Below are 23,850 nucleotides of genomic sequence, written 5' to 3'. Positions count from 1 at the left end.
TGTGTGTATGTGTGTGTGTACACATGGGCTTGTGCATGTGTCTACAGTACCCAATGTCAGAAGAGGTCCCCTAAAATTAGAGTAACAAGTAGTTGTGGGTCCCCTGATGTGTGTGCTAGGAACTGAACTTGGATCCCCTGCAACAGCGACATCTTAACTGTTGAGCCATCTCCAGCCCCCGCTTTCCTATAGTGGGGGCTAGGTTGTGGGGTTCTCTCTAGGCACTGCAGCAGCTGTGACACACAGCACCTGAAATGCTTTTTCCATTTCATCCAGCTAATATAGTCTCTAAGATTCCTTGAGACATCCTTTTTGATCCGTGGGTTACTCAGAAGTCTGTTATTTAATTTCTAAGCTCCAGAGATCTTTCTTTTCCCAAAGTTTTTCTGTTTCTAACTTAATTTCGGTTCATTTGGATTTCTCTACATTTGTTTTATGAAGCAACATTTGGTCTATCTTGGTACATGTTCAATAGATCCTTGAAAATCGGATTCTGATATTGCTGTGTGGAGTGTTCTATAAATGTCAATCAGATTCCGTTGGCTGCTGGTGAGTGTTAGCTCTCTGACATCTTTGCAGTGTTTCAGCTCACTGGTTTATTACTGAGAAAGGCATAGCAAAGACTCCTCTTAGTTCTTCAGGTTGTGTTGCATAGACTTGGAAGCTCTTGCTTTTGAGCGTACACACATCTAGAATTGTTATCTGTTCTTGATGAATTGTCCTTTTATCTTCATGCACTGTCACTCTGTTTTGTGCTCTGACATGCACTTTGTTATCACTTTGGCTTTCTTCAAGTTTCTGTTTTTGCCATCTATGAGTTTCTGTTTTACTTTTAACCTACTTCTAGGATTAGGTTTGTGGTAAGTGTCTTGTGATAGCATGCATTTAGGCTACTTTTAAAAAAACATTCTGCTTAATGGTAAGACCCTATTGTTGAAGACACGGCATGCTTTGGTCTCGGGACTTGAAGAAGTCAAGCTGGTATTGGCCTGGAAGCTTTCTCCCTGCTGCCTAGAGTTCAGAGGACCAGAAGGAAACAAAAGCTATAATGGTCTTACACTGTTGTCAACTTTGGGAGCTACAATAACAACTGGCCTGGTAAGCTAAGCCTATAGGTGCAGTAGTGTCATGAGTGTTACAGAGGTAGCCAACCACATTCCAATTGGATTTAAGGCCCGTTCCACGGGAGGAAGCTCATGCCTGGTACTGAAAATCTGACTAGAACCCCAGGGCTGGGGAGTCCATAGGCTCCACACTGTATCAAGCTGTCCTCTAAACATGTATCGCCACACCTAGTTACTGCAGTGCTCAGCCCTCATTGGAGAAGCATCGTTGTTCAGCGGGTAGTTAATACAAATAGTCACAACTGGTCCAAGCACATAGAATGAGTGTCTGGAGAATTAGCGGGCATTAATGGGACATCTGTATCATACCTGCAAGGGTATGCTACGGCTCTGGGAAGACTGCAGAAGAGGAGGTGGAAAAAGTATAAGAGCCAGAGGTCAGGAAGGAATAGATATGACAGGGCCTTTAAACTCTTGACCAAGAACAACTACAAGAACACTCTAGCATAGATGTGGGAGGGGCACGTGAGCCCCCATCCCTAGAAGAAGAGCTGTTAACAGCTGATGGCTGCTAGGCAAAGAAGAGTTGGTTTTCTTTCGGGATATTGTGCTGGATATATTTAGGTCAACTTAACAGACGCTAAGGTCATCCTAAAGGAGAGAACCTCAATTAAGAAAATGCTTCCATAAGATGGGGCTGTAAGCAAGCCTGTAGGGCATTTTCTTAATTAGTGACTGATGGGGGGCAGCCCATTGTGGGTGGGACCATCCCTGGGATGGTGGTCCTGGGTTCCATAAGAAAGCAGACTGAGCAAGTCGGTAAGCAGCATCCCTCCATGGCCCATGCATCAGCTCCTGCCCCCAGGTTTCTGCCCTGACTGAGTTCCTGTCTTGACTTCCTTCAATGATGAAGAGCGATATGAAAGTGTAAGTCAAATAAACCCTTTCCTTTCCAAGTTGCTTTTTGGGCATGGTGCTTCATCTCAGCAATAGAAAGCCTAACTAGGACAGGTATGATCCCTGGTAGGCTGACCCATGCTTTAGCAGGTGAACCCACGCACATGCATATCTAGGCAACACTAACTGGACTCAATGAGTTATAAAACTAATAAGAGGATGTGAAGTTGGAAGGGGATATGGGGGAGAACTCAGGAAGAATTGGGGAGTGGGGGTGTATGTGCAAAACTGTACATACATATGATATTCTCGAAGACTATGTAAACATGTTATAATTTAAAAAGTATTGCCCTGGGGAGATGACTTGGTGGTTCAGAGAGGGCACTGCTTTTGGGAGAGCAAGTCTGTTCCTTAGCACCCATGTATTCAGGCAGCTCACAAATGCCTGTGACTCCAGCTCTAGGGGATCTGACGCCTCTGACCTCGGGCAGCACCGGCACTCTGTGCACATACCCACACACAGACACACACACCTGATTATACATAAGTAAACCTAAAAGCCCCATTGGACCACCTCTGTGTCATATTTAGATAATTTGTATTTAATGGAGTAGTGTGTGTGTCTGTCTGTCTGTCTATCTGTCTATGTTTGGTTTATGATATCATTCTATAACCTGTTTTTTGTTTGTTCGCCCACTCTTTTTGGTTGTTGTTCCTGTTCATCTTTTCTGTTTTCTTTTGAATCACATAAACATTTTGTAGTAATTTACTTAATTCATCTAACATTTCCTTTTATTTCCTTGCAATGTGTGTAGGAAAAACTCTAGGGACTATACAATGGAAATTTATCTTTCCAGCAGCGCCTTCACGCATGTGAACTTTTACTCTGTATAGTTAGTTCTCTTTACTCGCTCTCCCTGTCTACAGTGTATCTGCTTTTTATGTGTTCTGGGTACAGACGCTAAGCCCCAAATACACTGGGAGATTGTGCAGTTTTAATACGTCAGACATTATTGTCTCTCCCCAGTGAGCTGCTATTTCCTTTACTCCTTCTTTTACCTTTCATACTGCTCAGTTTCTGTCTGATATTATTTCCTTTCTCTTGGCGCTATTTTAGCAATTCTTACCCTATGGGACTCCAGACAGCATGGTCTTCTTTCTTAGATATCATACTCACTTAGCATCATCCCTAAAGGACATTTTCATTGGATATAGAGTTTAAGACTAACAAAGATTATTTTCTTTGGCCCTTAAAACACACTGTACCACTTCCAGACACTTCTGTGGTTTCTGGTAAGAACTCCACGGTGCTCCTCAGATCAGTCCCACATGGCCAGTCTTGGACTCCAGATGGAGGTCTAAGAAAGGGAATCATCTTAGAAATGTTGGTGGGTGGGTACCACTAAACCTATAGCCTTAAGCAGTTGGTGGAAGAAGATGTTATCTGGGTCTTAGGGCTGAAAACTCTGCATGGGCCAAGATGGGTCAGGTTGATGCCACCTGAGGTGAAGTTGGGGCCCTCACTATGACTCTTCTGCAGGTTGGCAAGCAATCCAGGGTGGCTGCCAGGCATCTCTCCCCTTCTGAGATGCCACAGAACATCTTTACTCTTAGTCACCATTTTCAGAAAAATGTCTGTGTCCCAATGGGAAGCTGGCCTAATTTCACAGTGATTCTTAGTTAACACTCATATTATTTAACTTGAGTCTTGTCTTAGCAGCCTGTCACTAAACTCCTTAAAGGGATGGTTAGCCTTTTCCTAGGAAAGATGGTCTGTTCAAGAAGGTGGACTTCTGGCCATCCTTGATTAGCTGGTAATTTATTGAAACCATTGAACTCGCTTTTAAAGAAATTATCCTTTACCTCAGATGCCCCAGAGAGGTCCTGGGTTTCCCTGAGCCAAGACAACCTCAGGCTTCCAAACCTCCCAGGCCCAGATTTCTGATGACAGTTCTCGTTAGTCAAAAGAACAGAACCCAGCAAGGTAAGAGCTAAAAGGCCCCAGAGGAGGGAGCCCCCTTTTCCGTTCTGCTGTTTACTGGGACACGGGAAGAATTAGCATTCTGCCTGCAAGCACAGTTCTACTTTTCCTTTGTTTTGCGAACAGAATCACTCATCTGGAAATTACAGGGTAATATAAATGAATCCCGTGTCCTGTTACTGCTCCTGTTCTTGCCCATGCCTGCTGCTGCCTTAATCACCATCGACACAAACAGAGGAAGCCTCAAAAGGGGGCTAACTGTCATTTTTATTCCGTGATGGAGCTTATGATGATATACATAAAACCAAGCCCAAAGACTGGGATAGGAAATCACAGCAAAATTAGCATCCAAGATGCAACTGGAGCAACAGCACAGAGCTCAGGGCATGGTGCCTGTAGGCGTGGCACTTTGCAAGCATGCGTCGTGGACCCAGTGTCTTCTATGTTGGCTGCAACCTTTGCCTATGAGCCTCTCCATTCAGATCTTCATTATTTATAGCCAAAGAAATCATGAAAATGAAACAAGATCAGTCTGTGAAAAAGCAGTTGCCTGAGACGGCAGAGCTCACACATCGATCACTCACTCTCTTGGCTTTGCCTAACAGACTGCCAGCTCTGTTTTCTCCGTTATGATGGTGTCCATGATTGCCCCTCCAACCCCAGCCACAAATGTGCCCTGTGAAGGCAGGATAATGCTACATGCCTTTTTGTTTACCATTCACTTGCTTACTGTGCGACTCGGTTAACGAATACAAATGGGATGGTCCCAGTCATTGGTCCACATCCTTTTCCTCCACCTGGGCATAGCTGAAGCTCTCCCTCATACGTGGCTACCTCAGTGCAGAGGTGGGTACAGAATTCTTGTTTATCCTGTTTGAATGCTCCCTTGTGCCCAAACCACAAAGGATTAGGGTCAAAGAATAAACAAGAGTTCTGCTCACATTTCAGATCCAGCAATCCCTCTATTGAGAACCCCACATACCAACTAATCTTGCCTGACACTCTTGATACTCTTGAACCGCAGTGATCTCCTCCCCCTCCTCACCTCAACTAAATGCCTGGGGTTGTGGAAACAACTTCACAGCCAACTGGAAAGAGGAGAGCATGTATTTCTTCAATACTGGGTCAAAGATGAAGCAAACAATTCCACAATGCAGAAAACCTGTAGACACTTGTGTTCTTTGGGGGAAAGGCAACTGCTGGCACTTACTGTCCCTGATCCTTGAGCACAAAGCAAAGCGGATGGAACGGCTTCTATTTATGAGTGTGGGAGGAGGTCAGGGACATTGAGATTTGATCCTGTGGCCACTGGCGTGCTGTGTAATCCCAGGTTGTGGCTTCTCTATGGGAGAGGAGCTGTAGGTTGAGTGGCCCAGGCACACCAAGGGGCCCATATACCTTAGCTGTCTTATCAGCACCATGGACGCCGAGCTGTGCCGAAAGCGTACATACACTGAATGCCTGTGACTATCTCAGAAGGAAGCTGTGATTGTTGTCACTCCTAGTGTATATAGTAGACGAACCTGAGGTTAAGGGCAATTTAGTGGTCTGTCCAAAAACAGACAAAAAGAGAAGACCCAAAGCCAGCTCTGTGTGATTAACTCCTATGTCACACACACACACACACACACACACACACACACACACACACACACACACACACACACACACACAGAGAGAGAGAGAGAGAGAGAGAAAGAGAGAGAAAGAGAGAGACAGAGACAGACAGAGAGAGAGAGAGAGAGAGAGAGAGAGAGAGAAATTCATTCAATTCATTTCAATTACAGAGACACACCCCTATACAAAATGGCAAACTGGGAGCTTCACGATGCAGGGATCTCACATCTCTCAACTACAGTGCTTCTCTTTTGACCTCAAATCTTTCTGAAAGAAAGCAGTGGATGATCCTGAACACGTGACGGGAACTCAATTAACACCCTCTGGGTTTACATGGAAATTCACGGAGGAAAGTGGAATCAAATCCTTTTTAGAATATGTGAGTCATCACTCTCAACGCACCATGCATTCCCCAGAGCTCTGAAAGCCATGCCTCACATAAAGTAAGGGTTTTTTTTAGGGGGGAGACAATGAGGATCATGATCATGATCTCCAGCTAATAAACAACCCGAATATCACAAGAATATCTTGTGAATGAAAAAGAGTCCTTCCAGGGTCTCCGGGTATGCTAAAGGAATGCCTTTCTATGTTGCTACCACAAAAACATCTTCAAAGCTGGAGGTTTTGAAAAGCTTGAGAAGCAGTGTAAGGTCACAGTGTCAGGAAGGGCTGCATCTTGGCCAAGGGATGGGGTGTCAACAGTTGTTCTGAGTCCTCTGAGCATCTGGAGGTGAGAGAAGCGAGGGCTAGCAGCTTCTGTGTGTAGCTATCCATGCAGAGGTACCATGCATAAAGGGACATCTGAGGAAGGGACAACGCTGTGGTCCTCATTGGGATGGTGCGAAGAGATGCTGAGAGCCTGAAGATGTGCATCCAGTGGGAAGCAGCGAAACTAGCCTTTCTCTGCTCTGGATTCCTGACTTGTGATGCTTACGATGTCACGGTTTCACCTCTCCTCTCCATCCCTTATCCTCCCCTCCCCCTTTCCTCCCCATCCTTTACCAAAATCTCTCCCTTTACTTCTTGTCTGCTATAACAATGCCATCTCCCATAGCTTCCTTCCCTTCAACCACCAGAACTCTGACTGAAGGAAACCTTTTTTTCCTCTATTCTCTTATAGCAATGAGTACCTGACTAATGGAGATATGGTCTTAGCCCAGAGCAAATGGGATCGGGAATGGAGAACAAAGTGCTGGGAGTCTGATTGATTTCAAGGAACTTTCAGCTAAGACTTTTTTTTTGCTTTTGCTTTTGTTTGTTGTTTTTTGGCATGTCCATATTTATGATTTGCAAGTAAGGGAGAGAATGAACATGCATTTTGTCTCCTTTTGATTCAGAGCTGAGCAATGGAGATACTGGGCTGAGACCATGTATGGTTAGAAGGGAACATTAATGTCAATGAAGGCAAAAGTAGAGCTATTGTGTACGTAAATACAATGTCTTGGTCTAGGCCTGTGGGGGTGCATGTGAAATTTGTACTTAGATGGAAAGACTCTCTCATGTCCAAAGGGATTAGAACAGAGTTTAAAGTTAAGGAAGCCTGATTTAACATCCCATTTGTCACTTCCTTGATTTTTCATAAGCCTTAGTTTAGGATAAAAAACAATATGCACATCAAAAGGATGTTGAATTGATGATTTGGGGTAACACACACAGAAGTACTTAGCTTAGTCCTCAGTGAATATGTGTAGGAAACTCTCAATGAGTGCTGGCTGCCACTGTATAAATTGTGCGTACAGCTATTCTGTCAACATATTATTGTGAAGTGCTACGAATTTTCAGACACATATGGTGATTAATACTTAAGTGTTGCTTGGTATAAGTGGTGGCTGGTTCCCAAAATACCCTGAGTAGAACAGGCAGGATATTGTGTTGCAGGTGAGAGAACAGGGACTTGGGATCATGGAGACTATTCTCTCTCTAGTACAGTCTAGCTTACCTGGCAGGAATCCAAAAGGCAAAACACTTCAGAAGAACTAAGCACTAGCCCTTCCATGAGAGAAGACAAGAATATGCTTGGCCTGAGTGGTCAAGTCCATTCATTTGCTTGTTTGGGAGGACACAAATGGACTTTGCAACCTTGCAGGTTGTGACCTACAGGTTGCAAAACACTTCTGGAAGAGGCTGGGATCCCCAGGACTATGCAAAGGGCCCAGAACTTGTTTCAGAATAAGCTCAAGGTGTACAGGTGTCATTGTTTGACTGTTTCTGCAGAGATGTTTGTACACATAGAAAAGTGGAGATAAGAGTAAAACAACTTGACAACGGATGAGGCCTCAGGTTCTTCCCTTAGTACAGACTACCCAAAAAAAACGAGGAAAGCCAGATCAAATGAGATGGCTGGCCTCACTTCCTCCTCCTCACTCCACACCACACTTGTCCACCTAAGCTCCTGGCCAACACACTGACCTTTTGTTAGCAGAAATACTAGGGGAAGTTAAAACAGTGCAGACTCACTCAGTCTTGTAGATTCATACTGAGCAACTTCACCAATAGTTGTAACCTTGTGTCTCTCATGGCTTTCTCCTCAGGGGATGGTTGCTCTAGAGCTACTACAATGGGTGGTCTCTTGGGACTCAACTTTTTGCAAGTCAGTCATGAAGTTCTGTGGAGGGGAGTAAGTATGACCTTTATGGGCCCATGTGGGGACCTACAGCAGAGGAGAGAGTACCTGCCCTGTACAGTGTAGAAGGGAACACGATGAGACTAGAGGGAGGAGGCTGGTCTGTGGGTCTGTAATGAAGGTTCCCCTGATTAGTTTCATGCTACTCTCTCCACTGCTGTCCTGGCCCTTGTACCCTAATGGTCTTCAGTGATCTCTCATTGCTCATAAACTTGTGCATCCCTAGGGAGACTGAAGCCACTTACTCACCCTTGCTTTCCCAGTTTAGCACAGTGATTGCACACTTGGCTGAGTTGTGTCAAGTTGGATCACATTTGACCATTCTTGATTTTCAATATCAGCTTCATGACTGCTTTGAATGCAATAGGAATGCTCATAAGGGAATAAACACATGCAGGGCTATAGGTGTTTTAACATAACAACTACCAGGCTAGTTCAAACATGGTACCCGACTGTTCAGCCATGGTACAAGGGGCCATGATGCCCCTACTTCATAGATGAAGAAAGCGAGCTAATGTAAGGATAGTGCTCAGCATAGTGCTGGTTGGTTACTGCCCAGTCAGTCACAACGGAGTATGGATAGAGTAATGACAGAGTAATAATGATGCTATTATTACCCCAAATCAGGCAATGCCCACACCACCACCAGTGCTTGAACCCAGGCAGGCTTGACTTCTATTAGCCTACCTTGCCAAACAGTATCTGTCCTAGGAAAGTAGTAACCAGAGGCCTCTGAATGGAGACCACTTTCAACAGGGTAACATATGACCATGCTAAAAGCACAGACTTGGAAGCCAGGCGTTGGTGGTGTACACTTTAATACCAGCACTCAGGAGGCAGAGGCAGGTGGGTCTCTGTGAGTTCAAGGCCAACCTGGTCTACAAAGCAAGTTCCAGGACAGCCTCCAAAGCTACACAGAGAAACCCGGTCTCAAAACCAAAAAACCCCACAGACTTGGCAAGTCCCACACAATGGATAGCTTCACTGGTGAGACACAAAATTTTAGAGACACTCTTAAATATTTCAGGAGAGAGTATGTGGACACATCCTGTCACACTTTGTTAAATAGAGGGTAAATGAAGCCAAGCACTGTGAGGCAGGGGCATGGCTCCCACTTACCTCTTTGCTCTGTCCTTCTCATCTTCATCCATTAGATTTTCTATGCAGTTTTGCCTGCAAAACAAAACAGAAAAAATTGACGTTTATAGTCTGTTTCTAGATCTTTCTTACAGGTCTGTATGGTTGTCACTATTTGGCCTTATCTATAATACAACCCCCAACTCAATGATTCTTGAACTTACCGGCCACAGCAGCCCTCCTGTGTGCTAAAAAGTTATTGAGGATTCCAAAGTGTTCTTTTTCATATGAGTTTAAACAGTTATGTTTTGATACACGCATTCATGGCATTAAGCATGCCTAACCTTCTGACAGGCCAGCACACTGTTGACATCCAAACAGTTGTCATCTGCTTGGGAACCACACAATCAAAATGAAATTTTAATGAACCTTTCTGATTGGGCTGGGTAGGTGGATCAGTGGGTAGTGATTATCACGAAGCATGAGGACTTGATTTTGGATTTCTAGCATTCATGTGAGAGCTGAACATGGTAGTGTGTGTGTGTGTGTGTGTGTGTGTGTGTGTGTGTGTGTGTGTGTGTGTGTCCAGCACTGGGGAGCACAAACAGGCAGATCCTAGAGACTTACTGGACAACCAGTCTAGCCAAAACAGTGAGCTCCAGGTTGAATGAGGGACCTTATCTCAAAAGAAAAAAAAGGTGGATAACAATAGAGTTAAGATTATCAACCTCTGGCTTCCATGCCTGATAGGCACATATACCCACCCAAGTATGTGTACGTACATAGGACACACATACACACACACACAAACCTCATACTGTTTCACACACACACAAATACACACATACATACCTCATAATGTTTTAGGCATGCTTATGATTTTGTATTGGACCACAATGATAGACACTTGTGACTTGAAGGGTGAGCCTACCAGGTGCTATTAGAGTGATGAATCATCAATTGCTTAAGTAGCTTCTAGAAAAATCCATTGTAACCCCAGGAAAGATTTTTTTCCGTAAACAATCATTGTTTTTTCAAAAACAAATCTAGGGCCAGGCGGCAGTGGTGGTGGTGGTGGTGGTGGTGGTGGTGGTGGTGGTGGTGGTGGTGCACGCCTTTAATTCCATCACTTGGGAGACAGAGGCAGGCAGATCTCTGTGAGTTCGAGACCAGCCTGGTCTACAAGAGCTAGTTCCAGGATAGCCTCCAAAGCCACAGAGAAACCCTGTCTCAAAAAACCAAAAAAAAAAAAAAACCCACCCACAAACAAACAAACAAAAACAACAACAACAATAAAACCCCCAAAACAAAAACAGATCTAGGTGTCTTCTGGTCATGTGTTGAGAATTGTTCTAGAAGGGGCTCAATGAAGCAGTGTCTCTATCTCAAACTGGACACTAGGAGGCTCCTCCTGGAAAATGCCTGTGATATCCTGGGGACATTGCCCTTAGCTTTGTTCATTCAAAGACACAAACCCTCTAATGTGACTAGGAAGACTCAAACCCAAAGGAGTGTGACTCATAGTCCTTCATTAAGGTTCATGAATGTGAAAGACTAAACAACAATCTGGGAATCTTCTTGTATCCCAAAGTCTCTAAGGGCTTAGGTCTCTACTCTCTGAGCCATGGGCTCCATGTCTCTCAGGCACCAAAGATGCAGTTTCCCTTTCTGCCCTGGGTAGCCCTGGGTTTTCTTCCCAGAGCAGAACAAATCCTTGATTCCTTCTATCAAACACTAACCTGCCTGCCTGGGGCGCTTCCCCAAAAGCCAGCAGTCAAGGGGAAACAGTCTCTGGGTGCCCATGAGGCCAGAGCCCACAGTGGGGACTAGAAGCAGATGGTGGCAGTGTTTGAGAGGGCAATCTGGCTGAGCTAGGGTGGGGTCAGTGGGGACAATGAATCAGCCTCACCCTCGTGCTTGGCTCTTTACCAGCCATCTAAACGCCACACTGGCAAACGTGCCAGCAACCACTCTGTATCTTTGATGTTTTAGATGGAAGTTTTATCTGGGTGGTTTCCTCTTGCGATCTTGGTTGCTTACATGCACAAACACATTCCTAAACGAGAGCCAGGGCAAGAAATTCTGCGGCCACAACTGCTTAAATGCACCACCCTTTCAGTGAGTGGCAGGTGGGTCTAGGGATAGACTCACAAGGAACTCCACTTAACAACTGAGGCTTGCCTCACATTGGAGTTCACACCTGCAGGGGCATGCATTCATTCAATGCTTTCCGGATAGAATCTGCTCAAAGCTTTTGATGAGAAGACATTAGGGGCATTCAGTGACGGCCTACCTGGGTTCTGTGGGCAGTAGGAGGAGTGAGGGTCCACTAAGCTGTGTCTACAAAGCCCCTGGACAGAGCATACTCACAGGAGGGATGGAATGCCTTGGGTACTAGATCCTGACTGCATGAGTGGGACTGATGTATCATAAACCAAACATCCAAAGGTGACTAATAGCTATGATTCATCTGTATTTACCGCTATTGAATCCACAAAGCCTGGGCGACCAGCACTCATTTCCTCTTCTTCCTCTTCCTCTCGTGTCTCTGCTATCATTCCTTCCCCTGGCTGAGCCTGGCTAGTCAAATTGCTACCCTTGAAAAGCAAGATCCCAAGCTGCTCAGCAACACCTACCTGCCCAGGAATTCCAGAAGGCATCCTTGTCCCCATGACTTTGTCACCTCTGTCATCTCCTGTGTCTTCCCTATGCATTACTTTCTTACTATAAAAACTGGTGAGATATGTATAACGAATCACAGCATTGTTACTGTATGAATTTCATTGGCATCAGTCACCCTATTGGGTAACCACCTCCACCATCCATCTGCAGAACTCTAAACCTCCTCAAAGCTAAAGCTTGATATCCTGTCCCCCACTGTCTCCAGCCGTAGCAAGGAGCACTCTCTTTTCTGTCCCCATTAATTTAGATACTAAAGTGTTAAAGTATTGTCCTTTGGCTTCTTTTGCTTAGCATTAATGTCAGTGAGACGTTTCTGTGCTGTAGCATTTGTGTGTCAGCATTTCCTTCCTTTTTAAGGCTGGATAATGTTCCACCATAAGCTCCAGTACATCTTGCTCATCTACTCATCTGTCAATGCACACTTGGGTTTCATTAAAGGACTAACATGAAGGAAAAAAAACCCTTAGAGATTTGCATTGGAGAAATCATGGAGGAATATAATTGCTTTACACAACTACATGGAGTTTCCAGTGAGGAAACTTTTGAGCAGCTGTTTTCTCATGACCATAGATGGTGAAGAGAAAATAGCGGTGAGAGGAAATTTCTGTTTGGAAGTAGAGACACCTCTATTTGCAGCTGGAGAAATACCCATTGGTGGGATCAACCACCAGACTGGAGCATGATGGGAAGCAGAGATCTTCGTTTCAAATAACCAGAGTCATAAGGCTTGGGAAGCAGGAACCCCACAGATGATAGATGGTGCAGTGAGGATACTTCGAGGAGCACTCACTTACAAAGGTGTGGGAAATAGAGAACCAAGTAGGAGGAAGGTGTCACCACAAGGGTTGGCAACGGTAGAGGTGAGGGGTAAGAGGGACGGCTTCCCAAACGTGCAAGTAACAAACACACAGGAGAAGCAGCCTTGATAAACCAAGAAACAAGTCAAGAAGGGATCCAAGAAGTGACCGCCCTCCCCTCATTCTCCCACTGTGTCCCTGAGAGAAACCACAAGAAGGGAGGATTACTGTGTGCAGCTCAACAAGGGGTAGGTTTAGTGATTTTCGGTAGGAAAGGCCTCTGTAGAGGGACAGTCTTCAGGTTGTAAACATCTGAGGAGAGAGAAAGCTATGATGGACATTTCCTACACACACTGTCAACATTCACACTCGGACTAGGAGGGCAGGCATTGTTATTTCCCTAGGTCCTTGACACAGCCATGCTCATGTCAACAGCACATTCACTCATATGGATTTGGGGACAAAGATCCTAGAGGCCAAGGGATCTTGTACTGTCACTATGACTTATTCCATGGAGAGTGACCTTAATAATAAGGCTAGGGTAGTGATTAACTTATTTTTTTATTATTGGATGACTCTAGCTTGTGTCAAGTTGACATAAAAATGAGGACTCTCAATCTGTATATTTCCATGAAAATTACAATTAGCCTGTTGGTTTTCATAAAGATACTTTCTGTGATTTTTATTCCAATTGTGGTGTTGAGTCTAGGTTTCAAACTGGGGAAACTGAAGTGTTAAGAGTCTAGTCCATGATCATGATATCCTTTCCTGTTGCTCCTTTCAAGTTCTAGGATGTGGCACCTAGGAAGCCAAGGCAGTGGGTGGAGTTGAAGGGGAGACGAAGTCAGGGTAGTTGGGGGCCATCAGGGAGATGGAGACATTTTGGGTTTTTATCCAAGTGGGGTGGGAAGGCAAACGAAGTTTTACACATAGGAGTAACAGAGTCTGGCCTCCAAGGATGGCAGAAGTTTTTAATAAGTCTACAAAGCCAGGACCACAACTGACACAAAAAGAGCTGGCAAGGCTTGAGCATAGTGTGTCTTCACAAGCCCATCTGTCCGGCCACCCCTCGGACTACAGTTAGCATACAATATATTCATGTCGTGTGGAGGAGAGAAAGAGACAGGGACAGGGATGGGGGTGGGCACGGACTGTCCTGGGTCGATCCCCTGTCTGAATCTCCTGCAGTTACTAACACCACTCTCCAAGAGCATGGAGAATCCAGGGTAACACCATTTATATAATATATTTAAAGGCACAATTGTATACTCCTGACTAAAATTAAAGTAAGAACTGCTGTGTGTGCAGTAATTACCTGCTAAAGAGAAACCCTCTGGGACAGAAATGATAGCCCATGCCCAAGGATTCCTTTACCATGTCTCAGTCACAGTCTCATTTTGGAAAGCGATAGCTCCCATCTCCATCCAATTCCTCGGTGAGGGTTGGTGGGAAGCTGGCCACAGCCATCCTCTGTGGAGGAGTTAGGAAGGTACCTCCTAGCAGGCTGCATGGTCTGCCCACAGATGCAAACTCAGAAGACAGAGTCCTGTCCCTGCAGTAGACACAGACACTCTCCTCTGTTCACTGTTGCTCAGGGTGATTGGGTTTCTGCCTTCTGCCAGCCTGATTTAAATTTAAATTTCCATTGTCACCTATTTGCTCCACGACACCAGTGAGCCCTTACAGGCCAGTCTGTTTCTCCTATTCTAGGAGGAGGCTACACACCAGGCAGATATACCTGCACAGCCAGGGACCCCACCTGATGCCCAGCACACAGAAAGCCTGGATCATCTCACATCTGCCTTTTATCCATCCTGTCATTAAGGCAGGTGATGCCAGCGTTCCATTTTGTTTGCCTTGAATCCCCCATTTAAGTGTAATGTACTTTAGTCTTTATTTTTTAAAACTATGTGTAACGGAGCACAGTATGATGTTCCCAACATACCTGCATACTGTACAATGATCAAATGGGGGTAACTGTCACACTCACCATCCCAGGCAATTACCATCTTTCTCTTCTGGGGATTGAACCCAGGGCCTTGCACATGCTAGGCAAGCACTCAACCACCGAGCTATGGCTCCATTTATCATTGCCTTGCTTTAGGGACATTCAGAAACCTCTCTGCTAGTTATTTTGGTGCTTTCAGTATGTGGCTGTTGGTCACATCTCTCCAGTGCACAAAACGGCATGGGAGCTATCCCTGCCTTCTGTCATCGGTAACTCAACACTCACTGGTCAGCTTTTCCATTCTCCCCTCCCCAGATCTGTTTCCTCACAGCCCTGACAATTCTGGATACACTCGGAGCTCTTCTGTTCCTGCTCGGTTAGCTTCTCTAGCTGGACCCAGGACAAGTTCCTCATCCTACCTCACTCTGTTCACTCTTCAACATCCACAAGTGATCCCCGGAGCTGCGGGGCGTCTGTGTACCACGTGGCCCTGTGTACCACGTGGCCCGGCCTGCCACATGCCTATAGAGCACTCCTCCCCAGATATCATCTTTCCTTCCTCTCTTCAGAACCCCTTCCGTGAAACACTAGTTCTGTGTGGCTCCAGGGCTTCTGTCTGCTTCACAGAGACCGTCCTTCGAGGGACACTCATCTATGTTGTCACTAATGACTGTCTCACTCTTTTTCTTCTGAATAATACTGCATTCCATCGCTTCATCCACTGCTGGACTTTTGAGTTGATCCCAGGCACTGTCTGACGTGAATACCGATGTCATAAGTATCCGAGTGAAGACACAGCTTCAGCACCCTGGCATTGCTCCCCTTGGCTGTGTGCCCAGTAGTAAGGTTGACAGACACCAGGACACTTCCAGTTGTACTTTCTTGAGGAAGATCTGTACTGTTTTCTGTGATGGTCAAAGCCTTCTTTCCCCCACATCTTCATCAACACTTGCCATCCTCTGGTTTCTGACCATGGTCTCATCTGGACTGAAGGGCTATCTTATCCTTTCAGAGCACGTTCCTCGTTCAGTGATGCTGAACACTCTGACACATGCCTGTCAGTCAGTTATTTGTCCTCTTTTGAGGACAGGGAAGGATATAATTTTAAGTGACACAAGCCAGACGCAGGGAGATAAGCTTCTGAGCTCAGTCACTTGTGGGATCTAAAATGGTTAATGTCGGCGCAGCAGAAAGTGGAAGGTTCCGTCCCACATCTGAAGCAAAGGCAGAGCATGGCAGCGCTGGTCTTCCCAGCTGAACCCCTGGCTCTGCCTCTGCTCATGTAACCTCAGGCATGTGTGAAGCCCCAGCCCTAGCTTTCCATCTGTGAAGTGGGGACAGCAGCAGAGTCTCCATTTCTGTGCTTAGTAGGTGAGGTGAGAAAATTCAAACCCTAGCATGGTCCCCGGCACAAGCAAGTCATTAAAAACTATAGCCAGTGTCACCCCCTATCATTAATGGTACCTCGATTAAGGGTTAGCAAAGGGGAGGGGCACTGAAGGGGGCAGGTGCCTTTGGGAGAAGGATTATTGCTTTTGCCTATCAGTGTCAACGTGTGTGTGTGTGTGTGTGTGTGTGTGCGTGTGCGTGCATGCACTGTTGGAAATACACACACACACACACACACACACACACACACACACACACACACACACGCACCCATGCTAAATGGAGGAGAGGTTCTGCTAGTGATACCAGGGACACACCATAGGCCATTACAGGGCTGGGAAGGAATAAGAGAATGGAGTGGAACACATGGGAGTGCAATAAACATGGACAGAAATGACTGAAGGTGTCTTATACAGCAAGGCTCCAAATAACATTTATATGACCCAGGTGAAATTTCCGCCCTGAGGACTCCGGAACATTCATTCTCACAGCCACTTATTTATTACCCAGTTGATTGGAGATTTGGCTCTGGATCAATGGAAACTGGTGAATGAGAGTGCAGCTATTTTCTGGCGCTACATGGATATGCCTTTGGGGCTCACAGGGAGTCAGCATTGAGGCAGACAGGTGACAGGGTTTGCCTGGGGGCTAGCAGCTGACAGCTGGGTCTCCAGAAAAGACCAAATATAATTATATGGAAATGAGGTAAGACATGGGGAAAATGAAAGAGAAATCGAGCCTTCGAATTAGGTAGCTAGTTAGATATAACCAGGGGAATTAGGTAGCTAGTTAGATATAACCAGGGGAATTAGGTAGCTAGTTAGATATAACTAGGGACTGAACCACTATGATTACTGACCAAAAGAATGTGATCTCAAAGTATCTGAGGCTCTGAGTGAAGTCTTGAGACTCTAAACTGCCCAAAAGGTCATTAGATTCCTATTTAGTCAGTAGTTTACTAGTGGAGGACAGATGTTGTTGCCCTCTCTCTTAAGAGTTAATCCAAACTGACCTGTCAATCACCCAGTAAGGCTTTCTTGTTGTAGATTCTTGAGGATCAGCATAAAGTCTGCCTAAAATGTGGCCATGTTCCCTCTAGGGTGTTTTCCTCCTTGGCCACTCACACTCTCACCCTAGAGAGTGCTGCTCTGTGCTGTGTAATAGACTCCATCTCATCTGACTTCCCGCATTAGAGATCACAAGGAACTGCCACTCAGTGGAGACAGAGCAAGAGCTCAGGAGTAGATGACGCCTCCCACCTTCTGAGAGTCAGGAATTCTAGCTGTGAACACAATCTTCTGTAAAGACTACCCACACAAAGACAACAGTCCTTCTCATAGAATATTTTCAGATAAAGATATTAAAATGGCAATAAGCCAGGCTTGTGACTGAAACATATATGACCTTTGGGCTTACCCTACTCCTCCCAGCTATAAACCTGCAGAGATTCTCACTAACAAGGCTATGAACTTTATTTACAGTCAAAACACATCTTATTCCCTTGTGACCTAGAATAGGAAGGATTCCTTCAACCTTTGTGACCAAGGTTTTTCTGTATCAGCCTGTAATTCTGTTCAAGTCACAGGCCTATGATCTCATTTACTAAAACAAAAGAAAAAAGGTTTCTTAGAAATCAATTAAATATCCATGAAATAATATTAGTTTTATTTTTTTAAAGCTGGGGTCGGTAGCTGGTAAATAGTTTAGAAGCAGATCCTATAGTCTTTGTGTGACTGCTCAACTCTCACTGCCACATAAAACCAGGCTGTGTTCCAATAAAACTTTATCTACTAAAATAGGCTGAGGGCCAAGCAGTTTGTGCCCATGTTAAATTATCACTAGAGTCATTTTGAACTTTCTGTACTATCTTTATAGGCTCAGTGGGTCACTCTGCATCATCATGAATCTTCCGTGAAATGACTTCCATAAGTCTATTGTGCTGCAAGGCCAATGTTTTCTCAAAACAAAACTGTGGTGTTTTCGAAATGGCTCAGAAGTGGTTTGAATTACAGGTCCCAAGATAGCTGGAAAATCCCAATTCTCCTCCCTAGCATACCAACAAAACCTGGTGAATTTAGTTCATTAAAGGGAAGGAAGAAGGAAAACACCACCACCACCTAAACACTGAAAACAAAAACAAGTTGAAATCAAAACAGGCCAACTGTCTGGATTCATGGCTGTGGTCAGAGAATATGCCTCTCTGTTCTTCCAGGCAGCCCCCGGTGAGGGACCGCACCAGGTCTCCAATGAGCATCTGTACCTTGTTATATGGGAAGTGGATAGTAATTTTTCTCATTATATTTATGTCACAAAAGGGCTTTGAGGGACAGGCACCAATGGACTGCAATAGACTGTGGACATACCCCTTTGTCATTTAAGGAAACTAAGATGTGATTTCCACATTGTGATTCTTCCTCTCTAGGGAATGGCTTTCGGCATGCCGGTGATTCACTTACTGGAGAGACAAAGTAGTTTTTTTTTTCTAAAGAACATGGGCAGTGAAAACCAAAGAGGCAGCACCTGCCCTCACAGTCCCAATTCCCCTTCAGTTAAGGAATTCTCATGTTCAAGCATATTTCCTAAGTGGAGAAGAACCAGGCTGGCAGATTTGATCTCAACTCTGGTCCAACCCAGCATGGGCCACAAGTTGTCACACCTCAAGAGCATTTCCTGTGGCTTCACAAAGTGAGACTGAAGGGTGAGCCCATGACCAGACCCTTACAGAGCTCCCATGACCACCAACATCTAGGAGGCCAAGGCTGTGGCTTTATCTGCCTTTGGTGACTCCAATTCTTTCACAGTTGCCATTTTCCAAGGGCCCGATGACTCATTGTTCAGGGAAACGATGACATAGGCAATGAAGCAATGAATAGAGAAAGTTAGAAAATTTGTTATTAAGTCAACTTACAATGACATCTTCGGTCAGCAAAGAGTTTCCAACCTAGAAATGGTCGCAGTATCTGGATGGAAGGACCATTGTAACAGTCCATGCAGTTCTTGTAACCTTTGACACCTGTGTCTCCATCCCTGAAGGTTCCCTTTAGGGGGCCCCTTTGAAGACTTGGAGCCACACTGTGGTCGTCTTGAGTCAACTAGGGAATCTGATGAGTGACAGTGTGTGGTCAGGGTGTGGACAATAGATGCCTAGCGAAATCAGTAAGTGGGGAAAGGAGGCGTATGAGTCACGCCCGCAGCTGAGTCACGGCAGCCTTTGTTGGGAGCTGCTGCCAAAGACAAACCAAACGATCCACTAGCAGTGCTCGGCCCTGCTTGTCTCTCCAGGTAACTGGGCTCCAAAAGACCTTTGAGTCTGGGAAACTTCATCCTAATTGTGCTCCAAGAGAGCAAAGGAAAAATAAGATATCCTTGGGAGCAAGAAGTTAAGCTAGTTTGGGCACCAGGGTATAGGATTTTGAGCTTAATATCAGAGTTTCCAATAACATTTAGCCAAAATGTGAGATGTTTCACGTGAACCACTGACTGGTGGAGGCAGGAGTTAGTTTGGGAGCAAGCTGGATTTAGGTTTGAAAAGTCCTTCACCCTCTTCCCTTCTGGTCTAGTGGTGGCTTTTGCTGCCTCCCAAGTATGATTTCATCAGTAACTGATGTGGCTAAGACCCGCCTTGCACAGTCAAGAGGAGACGATATTAGGATCCTCTCTTCTACTGGATAGTGGCTAGAAACATTGGAACCGCAGCCTTCCTAGACCAGGCCTATCTCATCCACACACCATCAAGGAGGAAGCATTAGTACTTAGCATTGTTTCTCCCCTTCTCCTGACACCCTCACTTCTTTCATTCAGAGTTTAACAGTGCCCCGTCTGCCTGCCTTGAACAGCCAGGGAGCTGCGACCCACCCCTCTGATAACACTGCTCAGCCTGAGCCAGGCTCACAGGCTGTAGGGAGCTCCTGTGGGGACTGTAGAAGAGCACCAGCTAGCAAGGGGCTCTCTTTCTTCCCAGCGTGAAACCCTACTGTGCTTTATTCTACTTCCTTTTACAAGGTATCCGGGAGGTTAAATCTCCCTGTATTTCCTCCATTGGCTCTACTGCAGATCAGCTGAAAACAGAAGGGACAGGCGGCGCGCTTCTGTTCAAAGGTCCTGGTCATGAGCTCCTGCAGGGTGTGTCGGGAGCTCTCGGGTCACTGTGCTTGACTAGCTACTACTTGCCTCTTGGCGTGCTGTTCTGAACGTACCATGGTTACACCTATAGCCCTATCCAGATGTCCTCAAGGTCCCATTCCCTCTAGCTAGGTCCTTCTTATGCGGGTCGGCATGATTTAATGCAGGGGTACATCTAGGGCTGGGAACTGACTCTCCCTGACCTGCTTCTCTACTTACTGATCACAGAACAAAGATGTCTTTGCTATGCCTCCCTACAGCCAAGTGTGAAGTAGCTAGGCTCCTGTTGGTTCTGAGCCTAGCCTGGACCCAGGCGTAGCCAGCCACTGGAGAGACCCAGCATGTCCTGGGAGGGTTTATAGCAGGGTGGAGGCTTTCCTATTTTCCTCTTCCTCCTTCTCCTTTCTATTCCCCCCTCTTCCCATTCTCCTCCTCTTCTTCGTTTTCACCCCCCCCCCATCCAGGGTGAGTGTGTACAGGTGTGCTTGCCCAACCACGCAGAGTGGAGGCCGGAGGCTAATGCCAACGAGCACGCGCACTCAAGTATACCAATGCATGCATGTGGATTTTGGAGGACAACATTTAGGAATTAGCACTCTCCATCCACTATGCATCCTGGGTACTGAACTCAGGCTGTAAGGCTGAACTACACCTTACTGTGAGGCAGTGTCTCTCACTGAACCTGGAGTTGACTGACTGGCTAGGGTGGCTGGCCAGCAAGCTCTGGGGTTCTATGGATCTCTGCACACCCACCTTGCCCTGAGTGCTGGGGTTATAGATGTGCACCATGGTACTTGTCTGTACAGGTCCTCACACTTGAGATGTGTGCACTCTATCCACCAGTCCATCTCCTTAGCCTCGGCAGGCTGCAGAATCAGAAGTATTGGGCCCAGGACACCCTGCTCCAGACTCATGAAGATATGTATGTATGTATGTATGTATATATATATATATATATATATATATATATATGAATGAATATATGAGCTGGTGAGAACTGCCATGGCTAAAGTTTTGGCTTATTTAACCATAGGCATCAGATCCTAGCTTTAATCCATCCAAAACAATGAAGAGATGATATCCTATGGCTACACACAGCAATCAGCATGAAATACAACTGTCTGCAGAGTAGATGATGGATAACACATACGTCAATCATCACAGCCCCTATAGTTCAGGAGACAGAGATCACATTGTAGCCTCCAAAACCCCAATGGCGAGCAGTCAATCCGTGACCAGCACTCCCATCATCCTCTGCCCTGCCATGGTACCCTCCTCTGTCTCTGACACTTGATAGCATTCTTTTCTGTCAGCCACTCCCTTTCTCTGGTTTTAGATACTCAGAACCCTTTTTACTTGATGGCAAACCCCTCAAGGACAGGATAGTTCCCACCCTCTAGGTAGCTCTTCAAGCCGCTGACTTTCTGAGGGCTCAGGGAAGGTGCTCAGCTGTAGCTTACACGTGGGACTCTGTCTTTAAAGCCTTGGGGGGAAAAGCCCAGCTTTCGTTCCCAGCAAGCATGTATGCTAACCCCGGGTTGCTGGGGTACAGGCTGAATGTGGGGCAAGGAGCCCGGTTTATGATTGAATCCTGTGCTCCAGCCACCCTGGGGGGCCAGGTGGGAGTCCTTTAGACATAACACAGACTCAGACGCTCCAAGGCTGCCATCTGCACTCGTCGGAAGGCAACTTACTCCACCTGCTGCCTCTGAACCAGGCCAGACAGGCTTAGCCTGCTGTGGGCAGACAGCAAAAGTGGGTCAGCACAACAGCCCTGCTCTTCCTGGATAAAGAACCCGGTGAAGGCAAGGCCAATCTCAGGCCCAGCCGGAGCAGTTCGGCGTGGCCTCTAGGTGGCAGACAGGGGACCCACGGAAGAGCACTGGGGAAATAGCTCTTAAGGAGATCTGCTTCCTTCTTCTGGATTTTGTGGGTACCTGTGCGCCCACAGGGCCCCCTTCCCCCCTTAGACAAATGTCAGCACATGAGTAAAAAAAAAAAACAGTCCTTTAAAACAAATCAACAAAAAAGTGGTAAACCTAAATTACAGATAATCAGCCCAGATCCATGCTCCCAGAGACTCTCAGAGGCTCCTGGAGGCTTCATCACTAAAGACAAGATGCCCTAAGTCTTTATGGTGGTGCAGCTGGTCCAACTTCACCTGCACAGGGCTCTGCCTGGACACTTTACATGGACTATTGTACAAACAGAAGGATCTAGCTGAGGCTATAGCTCAGGGGTAGGACATTTGCTTACTGACAAGACCCCTGATTGGAGTCCTAACCCTGCAAGAAAAGATGTGGAAAGGCCACCCTAGATGTTGGGCAGAGTGAGGACCAGATTGTGAAGGAAGTCATCCAGAGGTCAGGTGATCTGACCTACTTCTGGGAACAGGTGTTTGGAGTCAGGTGGTCCCAGAAGGGCCTAGCACACACCTGCAGGCTGGGTAGGAGCCAGAGCCCCCCCCCCGGGGGCCGACATTGGAGTGTCACTCTGAGCAAGTGGGGCAGATGGGAGTGAGTTTGGGGCCCTGGAGTGCTCACAGTGAAGTGACAGCAGGCATGCCTCTTAGAAGCTTTTCTATTGCCGGGTGTGCTTTTTCCTGAATTTCATTCCATAACAGAGGTGTGGACGAGGAGACATTGTCAGTCAGTCCTTGGGAAACATTCAACAAGGAACACCCAGGACTTTGGGAATATTCTCCCAACCTCTTTTTGGAAATGACCCCATCTATCTGTCCTTCCTTCTTTCTGTCCTGCCAGCCTTCCTTCTAGCTCTTTCCCTTGACCTGTGCTTATGAATTTATTTAGCAGATAACAAATGGACCCCAACACTGATGAGAGAAATTGGGATTACCCTCTAGGAGGCAAGGGCCTAGGAAGAGCCTTGGTTCAAATATTGCTTCTATCATCCAGCCATTGAGTGACCTGAGGCAAGTTACTCACTCTGCTTCATCTCCAGCCTGCACGGGGGCTGTGAAACTCAAGAACACAATAACTTGAAAGCACCTAGAATGTAAAATCTCAGGGAAGGGTGGGTGACCGTTTTTTGTCATATTTCCCAAGGGTGTTCATATTGCTTTACAACCAAAAGCCAATTCCTAACCAGCCACCATTAGCTTTACTTCTAAACTCCCAAGACAGTCATCACCTGCCACCAGGAAACCAGCAAAGTGTGTCCCTTTAAATGGACCTTGCTATTTACAAGGTTGCTAGACCAGGGAAGTCAGCTGGCATGCAAGGAGTTTCCTGAAGAGCTGGCAGTAAACATCTCTATGAGCTGAATCACACTTTGAATGTGTGAGTGGCTCCGAGCCACCAGCTAGGGGAGCTCCGAGTCCCGCCCACCCTCGCTAATGAGCCTTCTGCCATGCAAAATTCCTCACTGCCAATTAGTTTGCACACACCTGGTTTCCAGGCAACTGTGGCTAGATGCATTCTCTCTTTTGTTTTTGTTTCTGTTTCAAACTTGGAAATCCCAAATAAAATGAGAGATGTTCAAATTACTGTTATCGGTTTAAATAAAGACTTTCTTATACGCCGAGCTAAGTTATAAAAAGTCAAACATGAGCCATTTTAAAACTGGAGATGCATCATTCCTATCTGCAACTCTGGACATTTAATGTTCTCGAAAAAGAATGCTCCATTCAAGGA

The 23,850-nt window shown here is 46.0% G+C and overlaps 1 protein-coding gene across 4 annotated transcripts in view; it reads right to left on the bottom strand.

Annotated features, from left to right (window-relative positions):
- Window positions 1-23,850, bottom strand: part of Npas2 (neuronal PAS domain protein 2) — a 174,552-nt gene that overhangs the window by 98,297 nt on the left and 52,405 nt on the right. For 3 of the 4 annotated variants that reach the window (XM_040729340.1, XM_040729338.1, XM_040729337.1), the window contains exon 2: window positions 9,302-9,355. In XM_040729340.1, coding sequence (XP_040585274.1) covers window positions 9,302-9,333 — 32 coding nt within the window. In that variant the 5' untranslated portion in view covers window positions 9,334-9,355. Of the gene's footprint in view, window positions 1-9,301; window positions 9,356-18,983; window positions 19,124-23,850 lie in introns of those variants that run through there. The other variant, XM_040729339.1, reaches the window with a different exon arrangement.

Source organism: Mesocricetus auratus, unplaced genomic scaffold (assembly GCF_017639785.1).
Source record: "Mesocricetus auratus isolate SY011 unplaced genomic scaffold, BCM_Maur_2.0 Super-Scaffold_100021, whole genome shotgun sequence".
NCBI classification, from domain to species: Eukaryota; Metazoa; Chordata; class Mammalia; order Rodentia; family Cricetidae; genus Mesocricetus; species Mesocricetus auratus.
The sequence above is the reverse complement of the archived record's forward strand: the minus strand, read 5'-3'. Positions and strand labels throughout refer to the sequence as shown.